The sequence below is a fragment of the Octopus sinensis genome, unplaced genomic scaffold, assembly GCF_006345805.1.
Source record: "Octopus sinensis unplaced genomic scaffold, ASM634580v1 Contig16323, whole genome shotgun sequence".
Classification (NCBI taxonomy): Eukaryota; Metazoa; Mollusca; class Cephalopoda; order Octopoda; family Octopodidae; genus Octopus; species Octopus sinensis.
The window spans coordinates 10,001-31,213 of NW_021834273.1; the positions used below are offsets into that span (position 1 = coordinate 10,001).

The window sequence follows — 21,213 nt, forward strand, 5'->3', positions numbered from 1 at the left end:
TACATCCATAACGTTAATATATTTATACATCTATATGTACAATGATGTAAGGATGTGGACACTAACCAACTCCCCCGTTTTATGGATCCCTTATTAACATAGCAACATCAAAGGTTTACATTAAGTATATAATTCGTCTTTACTAGACTCGATCTGCTAATTATATTTTCACTCTTGTTCTAGTCCCCTAAAACATACTATATAGTGAGGGTAAATGAAGATGAGGCTGAAACTATCTGTTTATGACATCTTAATAGATTTATCATGTCCCTAACAAATATCCATAGCGTGTTATAGAGGGACCTTACAGAAGGTTGACTACACTAACAAACATCAAATGTACATGATCAGGTTGATCAAGTACCCAGTAGAAGACAGCAATGACACATCCACCCTAATTTTCATGTACATTTTCAATTTCTATTTTTACTTCCACAAAGGATTCAGTGAAACTGGATATTGAGAACAATCGTAAAAGAACACCCTTACTGGAAGCCATGTATGCAGCCCACCTCGGAATAGTCCATAAACTTATTATACATGGTGCGAACATGAATGCCGTCGACAATGATGGCAATAATTGTTTGCACCTTTCCATAATAAAGAAAGGGATGTTTCATTCTGAGGTGGAACGCATTTACATTTTAGATAAGGTAAGTTTTTAAAATTGTTTGTGAATGTGTGTGTGTGGTTGGTGTTGTTTTTATATATATATAATGTATTGAGTATTAAAGGAAGTAGTGAGTACTTAGTATGAAAGATTAAGAAAATGAGAGAGACTGAAACAACGTGTTAACGATACAAGATACTTTATTCGACTGCCGTTGTTGTACAAGTTAATTGTTTTGGCGGGAAACAAAGTGAAAGTCCTTTTATCAAGGGAGACAATGGGCGACGTTGATTGTTCATGTTTGTTGTGATGATTATATAACATCTTCCTTTTTTTTTTTTTTTAAATTTTTTTTATATCATCTGTATCTACTGGGAATAATTATTCGTCGTCCACTTTTTGTGGTTTTATTATTTTGTAGTGTTGAATTCTGTAGTTGTGCTGTTTTTGTTTTTTCATGCGTGTTTGTTGACTTTGGAAATATATTTTCATAATCTAATTCTTCTGTTATGCGAACGTGTTCGTTTGTTTTAAGAATATGTTGTCTATTTCGTTTGACTGTATTTCCTTCCTCTGTTATTACTAAGTATGAACGAGGTTGCTCTAGTTTTTTAATTATTTTGCCCCTTCTAAACCAATTGTTGTTAAACTTAATTCTAACCGTGTCGTGTGGTATTAACTCTGGGAGTTCTGTTGTAATGTTTGATTTCTTCTTTTCGTGAGGCCTGATACCAATTTTGTCGTGTAATATGTTTGGGAGATTTGTTCGCAATGTTCTATTCATTATTTGATTTGCAGGGGATGGTGCACCATTTTGTAATTTAGTCGTGCGTAATGCTAAGAGCGCTAACTGAGGTTCTTCGTCACTTTTGATTCTGAAATGAGTTCCGTATATAAACTGATGAAATTTCCTGCATGCGAAAACTATACTGAGAGCTTCGCTCTCTATCGGACAGTAGTTTTGTTCCGCTTGAGTTGTTGCACGAGATGCAAACGAAACAGGTAGCCATCTTTCGTTGTGTTTCTGCTCAAGTATCGCTCCGAGCCCATGCTTACTAGCATCTGTAGTTATTTTTATTGGTAGATCTGGATCATAAAATTGTAGCACTGGTTTTCTGGTAATCATTTCTTTTATCTTTTTTATTGCTTCGATTTGTGGTTTGTCGAATGACCATAACGTGTCACTCTGTAGAAGCTGGCGCAATGGTGCTGTGACTTCGGAGTAATTAGATAAAAATTTACATAGGTAATTTGTCATACCTAGGAATCTTTGTAATTCTTTTTACTTGTTGGCAGTGGCATGTGAATGATTGCTTGTACCTTGGTTGGATCTTGTTTTATCCCTTCGCTGGTTAATATATGCCCAAGGTACTTGATTTGTGATTCATAGAAGATACACTTTGATTTATTTAACTTAATCCGTGCTTTCGGATTCGATCGAAAACTTGTTGTAGTCTATTTGTGTGTTCTTCTAAAGTGTTGGACCAGATTATGATGTCATCCTGTGAATTTCTTGCTCCTTCTATGCCCTCTATTATTTTTGAAATTTCTTTTTGGAAAACTTCACTGGCGCTGTGAATTCCAAAGGGTAGTCGTGTGAAGCGATACCTTCCAAAAGGTGTGTTGAACGTTAAAAGATGGGAGCTTTCTTCGTCAACTGGAATTTGCCAGTATCCATTAGATGCATCGAGTTTTGAAAAATATTTAGGGTTATGCATTTGTGCAAAAATGTCCTCTGCTGTAGGGAGTTTGAAATGTTGCCTTTTTATGGCTTTGTTTAGATTCTTGGGGTCTAAACAGAGTCGGAGTTTTCCGTTGGCTTTTTCAACGATGACTAGGGAATTTACCCAGTCTGTAGGTTCACTAACAGGTTTTATGATATCTAATTCTGTCATTCTTTTTAATTCTTTGTTGAGTTTTTCTTTTATAGAAAAAGGAACCGATCTTGGTGGATGAATTACAGGAGTTATTTGTGGATCCACTGTGATATGATGTGTTATTGACAAAGTGCCGATTTCTCCGAAACAGTCTTCATATTTTTCTATTATGTCGTTTGTGTTCGACGAATTTATTTTTGAAATTCTCTGAATCAGGTTCAGATCTTTAGCTGTCTTTGCATCTATAACTGCGTGTGAGTTTGTTTTTGCAACAATGAATTTCATTTGTTTTGATACTTCTTTGTATTTAATGACTGCTGTGCATTTTCCTAGCACTTTTATAGCTGTGTTATTATTGTAAGCTGATAATCGAGTTGAAGTTTTTTGCTGTTGTGGTTTTGGAATTATATTTCTATATTCTCTGAATGGCAGTACGGTTACGTCTGCTCCTGTATCTATTTTGAATGTTACATTCGAGTTGTTCACTTTTAGTTCGACCGTCCAAATGTCTTTTGGAGTCTTGAACTTTTCGATTTTGTGCACGCGGGAATTATTTGCAGTGATCATTTCGAGTGCATGTGTATCGTCATCTGATTCATCGTCGGTATGTATCTCTACTTTATGTACAATTTTCTTGATTTGCACATTTTTGCATAGTGTCCTTGTTTCTTGCATTTTTCACATGTCTTGTGAAATGCTGGGCATTTATTTCTTTTGTGATTATAACCACAATAGTGACAGTTAGTGACGTAGTGTTGACTTGGCGCTTGAAACTTCGCGGGCTTTCTGTCACTTCCGCCTTGTTCGTTTTGATGTCTGGATTGCATATGGCAGGTTATTTGAGTTTTGGCGCCTTTTCTGTCGTGTTGACTATATACCCTCGAGATTTCGTTATCTCTTGTTTCGGATGTGGCATTTAGCATCCTTGATTGGAGTCGTGTTTGCTCTGCACTCTGACCTGCTTGAATTGTTTTTTGTAGGTCTAAATTTGGTTCTCTCAATAATCTTTCTCTTAATCTCATGTCTCTGATTCCACATATCAGAATATCTTTGGTGAGACTGTCTGTGAGGTTGCCGAATTCGCACTGTTGTGCCTTTTGGCACAATTCGTACTCATCGAATTTTTGATGTTCCGCTTGTCCACATGTGAAGAATTTGTGTCTTAGGAAAGTTATGTTTTTCCTGGGTTCACAATATGCATCGAATTTTTCGATTACTGTCTGAAGGTTCATTTCTTCGTCGGGTGAATCGAAATCCAGTGTGGAATGGATATCTCGGCCTTTAGAACCGATGCAAGTTAAAAACATTGAAGTTTTTACTTTGTCTGGCTTCATGTCACTTTCTGTTGCTATCAAAAAGAGATTGAATTCTTTTTTCCACTTTTTCCATGCTGCGGCTAGATTTTCCTGATTAAAGTCTAGGTCTTTTGGATGCGGTAAATTTTCCATTTCGTCTTTGAAGTATGATTTTCAACTTCTTTTTTCCTTTGGTTTCTGTATTTTGGGTTCTTTTAGTATTCTGACACCATGTTGTTTTTATATATATATAATGTATTGAGTATTAAAGGAAGTAGTGAGTACTTAGTATGAAAGATTAAGAAAATGAGAGAGACTGAAACAACGTGTTAACGATACAAGATACTTTATTCGACTGCCGTTGTTGTACAAGTTAATTGTTTTGGCGGGAAACAAAGTGAAAGTCCTTTTATCAAGGGAGACAATGGGCGACGTTGATTGTTCATGTTTGTTGTGATGATTATATAACAGTTGGCATTAGAAAGGGCATCCAACCACAGAAACCATGCCAAAACTGGCAATTGGACCCTGAGCTGCTCTGCAGTTGGCCAGCCCTTGCTGAACCATTGAACCCACACCAGCATGGAAAATGGACATTAAATGATGATGAGGAGGATGAGTAGAAGTGTGAGCTTGTGTGTGTGTGTGTGTGTAAGATAAAGAGAGAGAAATAGAGAAACGGGCAGACATTGCTTGCCATGTCTATTCACTCCCATCCACCTCTCTTCCATTAGTATTAAGTAATCCAGTCAATCCAGATAACCCTAGTTATATTATGTAACTAACTATATTCCATCTCCTTTCACCCTCGAAGGCATGCTCTCTCCACTGTAAAGGAGGTAACCCATCTTGTTGGCTATATAAACACAGCCATCACAGTGTGAAGGAAAGGTGACCAATGACAAAGAGGAGACATTCCCAAATAACAATGAAACAGGGAGGAGGAGAGGTCTGTGTGACATGAAAGACGATAACCTTTATAATGCTGGTGCCATGATAAATGCATCCAGACCATTCTGTGAAGAATTCTTCCCGAAACGACTCTTTATCACACATCTTGCACACAATGTGTATCCACTGGTTTCCTGTAGACATGTCATCACAATGTTGAATGTTAGAACACTAGAGAATGGATACAATGAAGGAAGGTCCTTGGTGTGTTTTCCTGTATGTAGGTTGTGTATGTTCAACTACATATTTATCTGTCTCTCTCTCTCTCTCTTTCTTTCTGTATATATATATATATATATATATATATATATATATATATATATATATATATAAACAAATGCATCAACATGTATCCATCGGGAGATCTGATGGTATATATTGTCTACTGTTTCAGAATTCAACCAACTCTTTGATTCCCGTATAAATAAAGGTCATTACTGATGTGTGACTCTATTTCAAACATTTGATGATCATATGTAAATTGTAGTAATGTCTACTTTGGTGAGAAGAAGCCACTCTTGCAGTCAGCTACCCACCCAACTGGAATTGTCTAACAGTTTGAGCAGTTTATTAACTATAATGTGTTGGTGTGCTGCCTCAACTGTGACACTAATTCTTACTTCCTTTACTTCACCTTCATTATCCAAAGATGTTTCTTTATTAATTATGGAAACGTTGTTATTTTTGGATATGTCTGTATGGTGTTGCTTTTGTTGTTGTGTCTGTTCTAAGTATTCTCAGTTCTCATGTAACTTGTTTGCTGTCATGTTGTTGTGTTATATTTATATATACAATACTCCTCCATATTTCTTGTGTGATGGCCATTTATGGATTCACCAAGCTAGTTGAATAGGTTGTTGTTAGTTTGTTGTGTTCTAATATTTGTGATGTTTGTTCCATTATATTCCATATATTTGACTTGATGCTATGATTTGGTTTTAAATTGTTTTTTATTGAATATCTTGTGATATTTGCAATTGGCAAATGATTATTTACGCATTAATTACCAATAAACTTGATGTTAATCAGTAATGTTTGTTCTGTTTAATATAATGACCATATATATAAAATATATAAAATATGTCATAATGTTGAGAATAGACTAAAAACAAATGAAAATGGGAAATGGATTCAATTAGAGATGATGTCGGAACTTAATATTGTGCAATCAGTTTAAGCGCTGGAGATACAAACTATTTGTATACGTAGTTGAACTGTTGTGTAATTTGGGTATCTACGAAGTATATTTGTGAAATATTGTAATCATCATTTTATACTTTGTCATTTGTAGTGCTGTGCTAAGCTTGGGTTGCCGATCAAAAAGAGGATCTCTGGTGTAGGAGTCGCCAGCTATCTAGCCCACCAGGGGGCCAACTTGTACAGGAAAAATAATAAGAATGTAGCTCCATTGGACCTCATTGGGGATGCAGATTTGAAAGAAAAATTTAAAGTATTATTCCCCCCACCACAGTAAGTATTCATTGGCAGTGACAGTTTATTTTCTATTTTGTATATAATCATGTTTATGTTTGTTTAATTTTAATTCTACCAATACATTATACTGCCATAGTGTCTTGATCAAAGGCCACACAACAATAGTATGAAGGACAATAAACAAAATGCAGTTGTTATGTGATCCAATGAAGAGCACTGTTTTGGTTGGTAGTTGTACCTCACTGTCTACCACCACCCATCTACCTTTCTTAGTTCCCTATTTTAAAGATTTGTGACCAATAAGAAAATGTAGAACTAAACAGTGAAGTGAATGAACAGATTTTGAAGTTGTTACATAAAAACAAATGGAATTTATCTGTCTACCAACATGTTCTCTCTCTTCTCTGTTCCAATCAGTTCATTATTATGAAAGGTTTCGTAAGAAAATAAACTACACACCCAAACAGTGTGTGTATATATATCATCAACATCATTATCATCATTGCTTAACGTCCGTTTCCATCCTGGCATGAGTTGGATGGTTTGAAAGGGAGCCCGCCAGAAGTCTACACCAAACTTCTGTCTGTTTTGGCATGCCCAGCAGAGTGGACTGAGTAACACCAGCGCAGGCAAGGCCAGTTTTGGAATGGTTTTTACAGCTGGATGTCCTTCCAAATGCCAGCCATTTTACAGTGTGGACTGGATGCTTTTTATGTGGCCCCAGCACTGGCAGGGTCACCAAGTGTATATAGATATATAGATATATATACACACACACACACACATATTTCTGTTAATATTGCTAGAACACTGACACACATCTTCACAGAATAAAATTGCCAGGAAACATAAATCGTTCTGGTAACACCTATACCATTCTTAGTCTTTTAGGCTTCTTGGTCACATTAGACTCCTGTATTTCATAAGTTTTAGCTGTTACTTTGCCATATATTTGTTAGCTGCTGATGAACAAGACACATTATTCTCTGTGAGAATATGCATAACTTTCTTTGTCTGTTGAAATTCAGATATTGTCTTTAGATGTTGATTTCTGAACTGTATAAATATAGCTCTGTTTTATCCGATAGACAAGCATTGGTTGGACTTATTTATTAGCAAATAATCTTTTATGCAAATATTGTAATAACATAATGCATACAGAGCTGAGGTGTACTACAACTTACTGGGAAAGGGTAAAAGAGGGGATGGAAAGCAGTGCTTAGTCAAGTAAAGAAATACCGTTATGAAAGCTAGGAGTACATGCACGATACATAGAATAAAACACAAAAAACAGAAAGGCTAACAGTAAAAGAGGCATAAAAAGGTACATCAGGAGTGTAGTGGTCTATGTAGCTAAATAGTTGAATGATCTCCCTTGCAAGAAAGCATATAGAGTAACCTCCCTTTACAAAGTTTCTAGCAGCATCTGTGTCATCAGATGTGATTCTTAATTATTCAAGTATCTTAGCATTTCTCTTGGTAGTTTCTAGAATATCTAGCATTCCATTCATAAAAACAGCTTGCTAACCCTGCTCTTTGCTTCTTAGTCGATTAGACTTAGAGCCATTCACGTCATTGCTATGTCCGTCTGTTTCTCTACGCCACATGGCTGAAAACCACCACTTGGCTATTATTTCTATATTTCCTATCTCTGAACTTTCTTGTATAGATTATTTCATTCAACTAGATGCTACATATTAATTCTGTGTATCGTCATCGACCAGTAAATAAAATATATTTTTCCGTAGTAAATATATAGGTCTTGAATTTATTCTTCATCTCTTTATGAACTCTTGTAAATAACATACACGCAGCCACATCAACACCTTGTACTGGCTATATATCCTCGGTAAGAAAAGAATATTTTGAAGGATGCCGTATCCTGACAGCTAACAGCTGACTCAGGTGGTTTGTTGTGTGTTTAAATAATTCTGAGTGAGATAAAGTATTTCACACTGTTTTTTATTTTAATTTTATAAGAATGTCTGCTGCTGGCTGAGATTTTGAATTCAAAAATGTTGCCAAAGTTGTTGTTGGCAAGATTATGTATAAACCTAAGGGATTATACCAGATTAGCTGCTAGACTTCAAAACTTTAGTGTGCTAATACCCAGAGAAACAATACATTCAGTATATGGTGACTAACAGAGAGTATTTGCCTGGTTTGGAGATCAGATTGAAGCAAAGGTATATAGCATCTAATAAGATGTCAATACCCAGAGAAGCAATATATTCAAGATATGGTAACTAAGAGAGAGCATTTGCCTTGTTGTTCTTCTCTGAATAGATATTCTGGACAGGATGGGGATTCCAGATTGGAAATGTAAACTGTAAGTGTAGACGTATGATAGCCAGGCATAATTTTAAACTGATAACTTGACAAATTGACGGGCAGAGGTTTTACTGAGCAATACTTTGATATTTCTGATGATTTTTAGAAATGTGGTTCATGCATTACACATCATTGTTGACATTAATGTCACGGTCAAGTTCACCTGCAGACTTTTGAAGTTTGCTGTTCTGGAGAGAGTTGGTAAATTTTGGAATTTTCATTCCAAAGTGTATAGTGGTGCACCATTCTATGGCCAGCTTGAGTTTGCAATCAGCAGTGCATTGCTGCATTGTATCCAGGTCAGATTGAAGAAAGGATCTATAGCAGATAGTTGGCATGTATTTAGCTGATACATAGAAGGAGCAAGAGAAAACCAAGAGTAGTTCCTTGTAGGTCTTCTGTGTTGGGTGCAGAATGTTAGCTTAGTGTTGTGACTCTGTCTTTTCAACTGAGAATGTAAGTATTTTAAGCAGTTATATAATTTAGTCCTCGCACCCATTCCAGACAGTTGTGCCGTAATTGATCACTGTGGCATGGAATTAAAGACTTTGGTGAAGTTGATAGAGATAATATCCACCCATGAACCACCATCTGTGAAGAAATTCAATGCAGCAACAGTTAGGGATAAATCGAAATGGTTGGAGTTTGAATAAGCTTATGAGGGTTCCAGATGTTCCAAAATGTCTTCCTGTAGATCCATTAATTCTGTGAGACTGACTGGATGGTAATCAACAGGGGATGTCTGGTCACTCCCTTTTTGAACGGGGGAGAATACTGGCAACTTTCCATTAAACTGGGCTAAGTGTGAATTAGAAGAGGACAAAAAGCTGGTGCAGTAGAAAAAGGGTGCACCCTTTGAGAAGCAGATGAATAACACCACCAAGACAAGAGGAAGCATAATTGCACATATGCTTCAATTAGCATTGCGATATTGCAGAATTCAACAGGTTTTATGGAATTTGATCTCAGTAGCAGTGAAAACGGTACATTTGTCACTCCTTTAATATGGCAGGGTACCATGTTGCACCTTCTTCTTTTATCCCCTGTTCTTTTATCACGTCCAGCATCTCATCGATATTTCCTGGCAGTCTCTCACATATTCAGGCTTCTAAAACGTTTGTATGGCACCGACACTTATTCATGAATTAAGGATGGATGTGCTGAAGGTTAGTCTTGACATCTCCAGAATTGTAAAGTCGAAGCCAGTCAGGGAACTATACCTCAGTACAGTCGGAGTTCCAGGAAAACAAAGCAGTTTGGAAGTTATGGTGGCTTTTCTTTCTATCCATTAGAAATATTTTTGCAAGATTGGTGTATGATCAGAGTCACCTAAGGGTTCATCACTATTGAGGCTGATAATTTCAGGAGCAGTGGTAAATAGCAGATCGAAAGTGTTGTTAACTCTTATGGGAGAGAGACTGCTTGGGATTAGTTTGAATCTAACATTAAATGAAGGAAATCTGTTGTGGCCAGTGGAAGATTTCCTAATCAATATTGGGTAATTGAAATCACAAGTATGAGAACATAGGTAACCATTTTCATAGATGCAGCTCCAAAATTGTTTTGAGGATGGTAAATGTTGATGTGCTTTTATGTCGCAGAAAAATTCCTCTTGTGACTGGTTTAAATCTTCACAAGCAATTTCTGAAAAGCTTGAGCAAGCATAGACCATCGCACCACCTCCAAGGTAATGAAAGAGGTCTTTGTGAAAGAAAATGTAGCCAGCCATGCTAAAAACACCATTGCACAGTAAAGAATGTGTCCAGGTTTAACAAATGAGATTGGAATCAGTACTTTTAACTTAGGAATCAAAAATAGTGAACTTTATTGCATAAACTGTGGGTATTTTTAAACAATAATTTGTATCTCGATTTAAATCTGTCATGGTTCATGGAAGAGGATATCCTCAGACCAGTTTGCATCCCTTTTTCATCTGGTATTGAGTCATGATTTAAGGGACCTACAATATGTAACTTCAGGTGTGTATCAGGTGGTGAATGACGAAGAGCTCAATTTATCACACCTGTCCTTATAAGAAGCTAAACAGTATGCACATAGCTCAGTAGAAGGTGAATCTAACTCGTTTGGGTTTTGATCCAATCAACTGAGGCAAATAAAATTGTTTTGGAGGAACACATCTGAAGTTGATAAGATGTAGATCAATGAACATGGACTCACCTATAACAAGGGGCAGGTTTGTATGCAGGGCAAACCTAGACTGAAGTGTTTTGCTAAAGAACTTTACACATCGCCTTGTCCAGGAATTGAAGCCGCAATTTTACTGTGTGAGTCCAAAAGCCTAACAACTTAGCCATGCACCTCACTCTGGTCAGTCTGGTGTTTCATAATATTCTGTACTGTAAACATAAAACAAACATGTAATATTTGTTAGAAATGAATGTTATAGGTGGGATGTGTTTTATGTTTTTTCCACAGATGTATGCTTTGTGAAGTGAATGAAGCCAGCATGGAGTTACAACCCTGTGCACATACTGTTTTATGTGAAGATTGTAGCAAAATTCAACTTAAAACATGTATAGAAAGCAAAAGGAGAGTTGGTAAGAATATGATTTGATGATCTGTCTGTTTGTCACATGACATTATGGAATGGAATAATGTTGTATCGACCCAGATCTGTCATAATCTGACAGACGTATGATAAAAGATGTCCCAGGTGTCTTTTCTCTTTGATAGTATATCCATGACTACACCCACTGAATATTGTCTTTATCCAAGTAGGAAACCTGTCCCACATCAAAAGAGTACTGTCTGCAACATAAGACTAATACGTTTTACTGAAATATAAATGAAATATCAATAAATCTCCAAGGTCCCATCAGTAAACATCAACTTTTTATATTCAGTTGTCAGCTTTTATATGAGGTTAATGATTTATAAGTATCTTGGGAAACTGATAATTAAGGACAACAGTACTTCCTACAACATCACAGTCAGCTTTGTAATGTAAGAATTTCAATGACAAAATCTCAACTGAGAGTTTAAGGATCTGACTCTTAGCGAGTCTTATATATTCTTGAGAATGAATTCTAGTGTCCCATTTCAGATATAACTCCTTTGCAATAATGTGTAGATAAACAGTTTTAAGTTAAGGAGGTTTTATACAAATGTAATGTTTCAGGATACCTGTTATCACTTTCTGCTCCACCTGTGTAGAACTAATCATTGCTCACCTGGAAAAAGAAAAAGCTGCTTATTAAGGAGGATGAATGACATTGAAATATCTTCAGATCTTTCCTGAATCAGGTGGTATTCTGGTGAAGTGTGATGTGGGCAGTTAAAATTAAAGATTACCAACAGTAACATATAAAAATGAGGGCTGGGGTATGTTTATCCTTCCTGAAGCAATGTGTCATGCCTTTGTGGCCAGATCTTTGAAGACCAGATTGGTTGACACTGGAATTTAGCAGAAGATGAGAAGAATATTGGTTAGTGAAGGTTCGAGATGAGAGGACAATGGCATGTCATATGACCAGCACAGACATAACAAAGGAAAGACAAAACTAAGAGAAAAAGAGTGTTATGAAGTGATAACTAAGTGAGAGAATTTCAGAATTGTTAGATTAGTATATAGGATGTCTTAATAGAAAGATGAGATTTAGAAAGGTTTGCCTATTTTGTTGTGGTTCTAAATATTGAACTATTATATAGTAACAGCTTAGAAAGTGTTGACCGAAAGCATAGTGGTCACCAATTGACTATTGATGATATGAATGCCTTACAAAAATGGAATATAGATTATTAAAAGAGACAAAGAAATTTTACTATGAAGTATAAAACTTTGAAATGCTTATTTCAGTGTGTCCAAAGTGTAAAGAAAAAGCAGTCAAGACGGTTGTAGAATCTGTTGGTGAGTATAAAATATCTGTAATTGATTTCTATAAATTTTACCTTCACCTGAGATATATTATTTGTGTGAATGACTGAGAACAGGTTCCATTCTTAATTTCCAATTCTTATTTCAGAATGTCCAAAGTGTAAAGAAAAAGTAGAATCTTTTGGTGAGTATAAAATAACTGTAATTGATTTCTATAAATTTTACCTTCACCTGAAATATATTATTTGTGTGAATGTCTGAGTACAGGTTCCATTCTTAATTTCCAATTCTTATTTCAGTGTGTCCAAAGTCTGAAGAAAAAGGAGTCCAGACGGTTGCAGAATCTGTTGGTGAGTATAGAATAACTGTAATTGATTTCTATAAATTTTACCTTCACCTGAGATATATTATTTGTGTGAATGACTGAGAACATGTTCCATTCTTAATTTCCAATTCTTATTTCAGTGTGTCCAAAGTCTGAAGAAAAAGCAGTCAAGACGGTTGCAGAATCTGTTGGTGAGTATAAAATAACTGTAATTGATTTCTATAAATTTTACCTTCACCTGAGATATATTATTTGTGTGAATGACTGAGAACAGGTTCCATTGTTACATTTCTTTCGAATGGTTAGCGATAAAAGTAATTCTATTCGTTACCTACAAATGCAAGAATATCCAATAAAGGGGTTTTATAGAAATATGGAAACATGAGACACAGGAAAAATGTCTTTCACGATGAGGCCAAAATACAAAAGATAAAATATAACCCTGAAGCTGTTCTCTCCCCATAATGAGATACATTCACTTTTCTTTCATCTCATTGTTGTCTCTCTCTCCTTCCCTGTTTCTTCCTTCATCTCTCTCTCTCTCTCTCTATGCATCTACATGTAGCAGCCTCTGTACTTTCCAGTCGTGTAACAACATGAATTGTATTTAAAATATTGATATTACAGAAATTTAATAAAATGTCCAGCAGTGTTGGCAAGTATCCTCTGTTGCTAAAATGGTTAAATTAGAAAAAAAAAAACAATAGAGTTAATATTGTCTTTTGAATGAAGGAAGAAAAACATTTTGTTGTTTAATGGTAAACAGGTGAGTTAATGACAGTGTTTGTTTGTTGTACATTTTCAATAAGTTTACTGATTATTGTTGTTGATGTTCTTGTTGAACAAGATGGTTAAGTTGAAAGCTTACAAGTGTGATCACCCTGTCTTTTTTTTCACTGTTAGTAAATCTATCATTACATCCATTAAACGATGTCTTTGTCCAAGTAAGAAGCTTTGGTCTGCTGCTGAGACAATTGCTCTCTCTCTTTCTCTCTCTCTCTCTCTCTCTCTCTCTCTCTCTCTCCTTAAGATGGACACTGGTTGCAAGATACAATACAATCGATGTTATTGTCCTCATCATTTACAGTCTGCTCTCCTTGCTTCCATGTAATGGATGGGTGATCACTGTCCAAGTCAGTTCTTATTCAGAGTTACTGTCCCCCTTGACTGCTTGAGAAACACATCTCCCTTAAACATTCCACCTTTTCTATGGTGGGATGCCCTCCCCAACACCAACCACTTCATAAAGAGTCCTGAGTACATTTTAATGTGGCACAAGCACTAGAAAGATTTTCATGTGTCCAACATTGAAACTGGAATAGCTGTAGGTTGCACACTATCAGTCACTTGGTTTGTGCTTGTTATGGGGATCGGCAGATTTATGAGAAGAAATTACTCAGGCGAAATCATCTAAGAAAACATTCATGGATGACATAAAAATGCTAACAAGAGATCCAAAGTATATGCAATCAGTCCAAGATAGATTGGATGGACTAATTAATTGCTCAAGAATGCTGTTTGAAACAAATAATGAATGCATTCTGACATTTGTGAAAGGTCAACAGAAGCAAGTGAAGTTCAAAATAGCAGGAGAAATGATGCGAAAGGTTAAAGAGTAACTTGTAAAACGTTTTGGACTGTGGTAGATGATCTCATTGTCCGATAAGAGTAGAGGCATTGATGTCATTGCAGAAACCGAGGATGGGCAATAAGCATTTGCCAAGTCAAAACTTCTGGGCAAAAACAAGATTTGGTGCTTGAAGTTTGATCTATATCACCATCTTGATAATATATTCTTAAATATCACTTCTTTTGTACCATTTCAGATATTTTTCCTTTGCGATAATCTGTGTATGAACATTTGCATGTTGTTAAAGATGTTTTGTGCAAGTATACAGTGTTTTAGGATACTTGCTATCACTTTCTGTTTCACCTGTGTAGAACTAATCATTGCTCATCAGGAAAGAAAAGCATTTCATTAAGGAGTCCTTAAATATTTCCTGAATCAGATGAAATTCTGGTGAACTGTGAGTTGCATTGTTTAAAATTAAAGATTAAAAGCAGCAACGTTTGACAAAGATAACAGGTGTGACATGAGTTTGTGTCAAGGTCATTGATGACCAGCTTGGTTGACATCAGAATTAAGCAAAAGAAGAGGGGAATGTTGATTAGTGAAGTCCAGTGGTGAGGGGACAATGCCATGTCATAGGTTTAGAATGGATACAAGAGATACATGTGATCATTAAATAAGATGATTGCAACGTTGTTAGATTAAGTAGGATGTCTTAATAGAAAAAGGAGGCTTAGGAAGGTCAGTCTATTTTATTATGGGCCTAAATATTGAGCCATTATATAGGACCACGGTAGAAAGTATAAAACTATCAACCAAACCTATAGTGGTCAGCAGTTGTCCATTGATGATAGGAATGTCTTACAATAATAAAATATAAACCATTAACAGAGATCAGGAAATTGTGCTATGAAGTGTAAAATTTGGAAATATTTATTTCAGATTCTGTAACGGTAGAGGAGATTCATCTTCATAGGGTGTCCCAAAAGTTGGCAGGTAAATGGATGGAACTTGGTGAGTATAAAACACCGAATTTCTATAAATTTTGCTTTCAGCTAAACTTTTGTTTGTTTGAATGACTGAGAACCGATTCCATTCCTAATTTCCAATTGAAAGTTTAGCTATAAAGTAAAGCTATCACTGAAATTTCATAAAATATCTATGGACGTCAGCACGGTTGTAAAATGTATAAATTAGAAGGTCCAGTAGAGTTAATATTATCGTTTGTAAAAGGGGACTCAAAAATATTGTTGTTTAAGAGTAAACAGGTGAATTAATGACAATGTTTTTGCTTGTTTACACTTTTAGTAAGTTTACTAGTAGAGTGTTGTTGTTGATGTTTATTTTGGCAGATATCTGCCTTAATCTGGCAGAATTAAGGGGAAAGGGTTCCAGATGTGCCATCGCTCTTTCTCTTGGGTGAAGAGGACCACATTATCAAATGTAACCTTTTTAAAATGAGAGTGTGCATTGTGTGGGACATGTTGTCATCTCTCCCCTGGCCAGTCTGTTTTTCTATATTTATTGTAATTCTTTAGTCCCAGGTCAACATATATTTCCTGTCTCTATAGAAGACAGGCCCCATTGTTGATTGTGTTCATGGCTGGATTGAACTCAGCATTGTAAGTTAATGAAACACTCATTTATATTAGAAAAAAAAGAATCTCAACAGAAAATTCAAACTCAACTTGATCTTGTTTCTCAATTGAAATCATTTCACTCTCCTTTACATTACAAATGTCACGTGGAAAGGCATGAACATCACAATATCCCATTTCCCCTTCTCCGACAGTTTAACACAACATAAAATATCATTTATACAATGCTCCTATTATTTACAGCAATGTCTTCTACCTCCCTATGGTACCTATATACATCTAGATAGAATGAAGCATAGAGAAATGTCTTTACCAGGTACATTGAGCGGTGCTGGGGATTAGATTTGAACCTTTGATCCCTGACTCAAGGGATCATGACAATATCCCCTGAGTCAGCTGATAGAAACCATCATCTTCATCATCATTTGACGTCTGTTTTCCATGCTGGCATGGGTTGGACTGTTTGACTGAGGTCTGGAGAGCCAGTGGCTGCACCAGGCTCCAATCTGATCTGGCAGAGTTTCTACAGCTGGATGCCCTTCCTAATGCCAGCCACTCCGAGAGTGTAGTGGCTGCTTTTTATGTGTCACCAGTACAGGAGCCAGTCAGGTGGACCTAGCATCAGTCATGTTCGGATGGCCTTTTTACGTGCCACCAACACAAGGAGTCAGTCAGATGACACTGGCATCGACTACATTTGGATGATGCCTTTTATGTGCCACCAGAACGGGGGCTAGTCATGGGGCACTGGCCACAGCTGCAATTTTGGTTTTACTTGACTCAACAGGTCTTCTCAAGCATATCATGTCACCCGATGCATTAAGGATACTCTTAAATGGGCCGGACATGCAACACTGGCATCGGCCATGGCTGCGATCTCACTTTAGTTGCTGGGTCTTCTCAATCACAGCATATTTCCAAAGGTCTCGGTCTCCTGCCATTGCCTCTGTGAGGCCCAATGTTCAAAGGCCATGCTTCACCATCTCATTCCATGTCTTCCTGGGTCTACCTCTTCCACAGCTTCGTTCTACAGTTAGGGAGTGGCACTTCCTCACACAGTTGTCCTCATCCATACGTAACACGTGACCATACCAGCATAGTCGTCTCTCTTGCACACCACATTTGATGCTTCTCATGTCCAACTTTCCTCTCAGGGTGTTTACACTGTGTCGTGTATGCACACAGACATTCCACATCCAGCGGATCATACTACCTTCATTTCTGTCAAGCCTACGCATGTCCTCAGCAGTCATGGCCCATGTTTCACTGCCATGTAGCATGGCAGTTCACACTCAGAAATGATTTATCTAATTTAAGAAAGGACATCATCTACAACATTGCCAGCTTGCTATACCTCTGGGTGTCATACAAAATATACCAGTCATATACTGGGATAAAATGAATCCACTAACACCAGGTCCATTATCATCATCACCTTACATCCATTTTTCTAAGTTTGTAATGGTCAGACGACTTCTCCCAGAGTTGTTGTGGTCCTTTGTCCAGTTTGATCGCTTGTTTCTTTCCACTTGAATTCCAGGCACTTCTTTACCCAGATTTCATCTGCCATGTCCCTTCTATATCTATACCATTAACTTTTTTCTTGTACACTATCACAGATTCTTCTGAGATCCAGTTATTTGGCTCCAAGATTTCAACACATTAACATTACACTTCTAGAGATGTCTGCTCACCTCATTCCTGGCAGTTTCCATTGTATCTTTCACATTCTATGTAACATTGCATGAGGTGTATTTGTAAAGTGCAATCTCTCCCTCATATGGAGACAGAATCCCTTAGTTGCCAGTAGACATAACAACTCCCTGTACATTTTTCATCTCATTTTCCTTCTAACTACTGTGCTTTCAGAATAGTTTCCTCTACTTCTAATTCTGTCCTTTAGGTAACAGAAACTATCAACTATGTCTTTCATACTTGTTCCTATGAACTATTCCTGTACACATACAAAGTCCTTCCTCAGCCCTAACCTTAACCTGCCTCCTTGTAAACTTGCTTGTTTGTGAATGCAGTGATTCTATCAGGACCCAAGTGTTGTAGGTGTATGGTGTAGATGTTGGTAAAACTCTTCTCATTGCTTTATTTACTCTAGGGCCTCTCCTGTATTAGATTCTTTGAAATTGTGGCCTTGATCCAGTGAAAGAAGTTCTTGTTATAAGTCATGAATCCAAAAACCTTAAGCCAGCGCCCTCTATAATATGTGATATTTACCTAACAGTATTATATTTTTACTTTGGGGTGGTTGAAATCATTCAGGTACACAATACCCACTTTTGAGATATTTCTGAATGTTGATAATTTTTAAATATTTATTAATCATAGGTGGAAAGACATCGCAAATGACTATTTCAGGCATTGATCACAGGACGTTATCAAACGACTGAGATTGTATTCCTCCAAAGAGTCTCTGGAGTAACGTTACTCAACAAGGTGTGCAGGCTGGAGATTTGGGGCCTCTCCAGGTCAAGTGACTGCTTCTCTGCATTGAGAATTCACAGCTCCAGTACTCCTGGCATGTGATTAAAATGTCACAGGAAAGAACCACAAGAGGGATGAAGGAGGTGCCTGAAGACTCTTCCCCTACAACTCTCCTATGAATAGAGGGCAGAGAAAATGGACGGATGGATGAAATTATCTGTTGGTGGTCTTTGTTAATTCTTTAGGCTCTCATACACTGCTACCCACACAAACACTTCTCCTGCCAGTTGTTCACCAGACATTTTCTCATGTGTAATTTTCAATTCTTTAAAATATTATTCTCCTTCTCCAGCCTTTATTTCAACTTGTTTGATATTTTTGTCAACATCTTTAGAAATAGATGACAATGTCTTCTAATTTCCCTGTTTCTTAAGTATTTCTCATTCTTCTATTCACATAATTTCTTTGTCCTAATTAATACAGGTTTTATATTATCGTTAATGTTGTTGCAATTATTTCTTATTTCTTTTGCAGGAAGGGAATTAGGAATTCGACAAAATGACCTGGAAATCATCAGGCATGACTATCCTCAAAGCGTTAGGGAACAAGGCTTCCAGATGCTGTTCAAATGGCATCAAAGTACTGATCCAGAGAAACGTACACCTCGAATATTAAAAGCAGCTCTTAAGGAAACTGAATGTTATGATGCACTCAAATGTTTATCATCAGAATTCAATTGAATTTCTTTGTAAATTGTTGCTGTTGCTTAGTCGCAAGTCTGTCTTTACCACAGACCTATTATCAAATGCCTTCCATCCAGGACCATCATGTCTTTTTCCTAAGTATAGAGAACGTAGAACCACATTGTTTAATGTGTCCTTCTTTAAGGTGATAAGTTATGAATGGAGTAGGATTTGGGGATCTTTACCTTTTGACCGGCAGATTTAGAAAATAATTTTTTGGAACTAAACACTTTCAAACTTCGTATTCTGGTAGAATGTGTCGTATAAAACATCTTTTACTCTTAGCGTTTTTGAGAAAAGTTTATATTTACAAAGTTATTTCGTGTTAAATTTGTCGTATTTCGGTAATTTCAACCAATCAATGGCGTGTATTCATCTGAATAAAATTACTGCCGTTGTTTGTCAACAACAACTTCTGGCGGTGTATATTTCGTTTGTCACTGTTATTTATGACATATTTCATCTCAGTTATGTTTGTATAAAAAACGAGTCTATCTGAAACATGTTTACTTCATGGCACCACCATAATCGTTCGTGCATTTCTACTGGTTTTAGTTATGTTTTTTCCTGTTTTTCAGCTATTATTTTTGGTAAGACTTTTTTAACCCTAACCCTAACACCTTAGCCCTAACACTAAAACCCTAACCCTAACCCTAAAACCTTAGCCCTGACACTAAAACCCTTGTCCTAACACTAAAACCTTAACTCTAACACTAAAACCCTAACCCTAACCCTAAAACCTTAGCCCTGACACTAAAACCCTAGCCCTAACACTAAAACCTTAACTCTAACCCTAAAACCCTAACCCTAACACCTTAAAGCTAAAACCAGTACAAATGCACGAACGATGTCATAAATAACAACAACAAACGAAATATATACCACCAGTTGTTGTTGACAAACATCATCATCATCATCATCATCCTTTAACGTCCACTTTGCATGCTAGCATGGGTTAGCAGTAATTTTATTCAGCTGAATACACATCATTGATTGGTTGAAATTACTGAAATACGACAAATTTAACACGAAATAACTTTGTAAATATAAACTTTTCTCAAAAACGCTAAGAGTAAAAATGTTTTATATGACACATTCTACCAGAATACGAAGTTTGAAAGTGTTTAGTTCCAAAAAATTATTTTCTAAATCTGCCGGTCAAAAGGTAAAGATCTGGATTTGGTTACTAATTCTAGCAGATCTCTCTACCACCTGTAGACCCCTTTACTGGTTTGGTTCCCTCGTTGTTCGAGATTAACTGTGGAAATAAAGACAAACTTTGAAATTTCATTTGTTGTTGATGTTGTAAGTCCCAGCATCTCCCTAAACACTTCCATTGTTATATAGTTTAAATATCCTGTGGAATTTTTCAAAAAACAAAAGTTGTAAATTCCATTTTGTGAAACTTACTTAAAATGCACATTTTGTTTTCAAGTAGAACCTCCTTGTGGACACAATTGTCAGTCAATATACAGTTTCTATTTCTCTCAGCCAATATTTTTACATTAGCCTTCATCCAAAATCTAGAAAAGGAAACTTACAGCTGACCACGGGAGAAGAATTGCGTTGGAAGATATATTCTGCTTGGTTTAAATGTCTGTCCTGTGCCTTGCTGCATGTCAAGGCAGAGACTGGTTCCACAGGAAATTGTTTATGTGGTAACTGTGAATGGGAACTCCAGTCATTGAGACCCATGCGGAATCCTTGAGATTACCAGCATTGATCCTGCAGAAGGACCACAAGCAACCTCAGCCACAATAATAAGATTGTGCAAGCAGATAATAACGTAGCCTGTGTCATTGCAATGGCCTTGTTTAACATCTAAGTTCTTCGAAAACCTAATGCAGCCTCTTGTCTTTGAGGTGAGGATATGTCCATGGAAAACCTGATGGTAGGAGTTTGTTGATGAATTTGATTAGGTACAGAGCTTCGTTATCAACTCTATCTGAGCTTTCTGTATATCTTTACCTCGCCAGGGATCCTGGTCAACATGAATTCATTCATAAATTGTGATATTTCATTTGTTGGAGTAATGGTCTATTTGCAAGCCACACGGGGTCTGTGAAGTTATTTGCAAGGTCAGCCTATACAAAATCACTTGGAATTAAAGACAAAGTTTGTAAGTCAGGTTGATTTTGAATGCACCTAGACTTTGTTTGACAGAAATGTCACTATTTCCTACATCTCTCTTTCATCAGAATGATCTTT

The 21,213-nt window shown here is 36.6% G+C and overlaps 1 protein-coding gene across 22 annotated transcripts in view; it reads left to right on the top strand.

Moving 5' to 3' along the window:
* LOC115230763 (E3 ubiquitin-protein ligase MIB1-like) overlaps positions 1–19,303 on the top strand; it is a 28,477-nt gene extending 9,174 nt beyond the window's left edge. Inside the window, exons 4-12 of one of the 22 annotated variants that reach the window (XM_036499791.1) lie at positions 441–653; positions 6,025–6,203; positions 10,935–11,056; positions 12,316–12,366; positions 12,482–12,517; positions 12,633–12,683; positions 12,799–12,849; positions 15,186–15,242; positions 18,797–19,303. In XM_036499791.1, the coding sequence (XP_036355684.1) occupies positions 441–653; positions 6,025–6,203; positions 10,935–11,056; positions 12,316–12,366; positions 12,482–12,517; positions 12,633–12,683; positions 12,799–12,849; positions 15,186–15,242; positions 18,797–19,002 (966 nt within the window). In that variant the 3' untranslated portion in view covers positions 19,003–19,303. Of the gene's footprint in view, positions 1–440; positions 654–6,024; positions 6,204–10,934; positions 11,057–12,315; positions 12,367–12,481; positions 12,518–12,632; positions 12,684–12,798; positions 12,850–15,170; positions 15,243–18,796 lie in introns of all 22 variants that reach the window. The other 21 variants (XM_036499790.1, XM_036499797.1, XM_036499796.1 and 18 more) reach the window with 21 other exon arrangements.
* Positions 19,304–21,213: the final 1,910 nt, after the last annotated feature.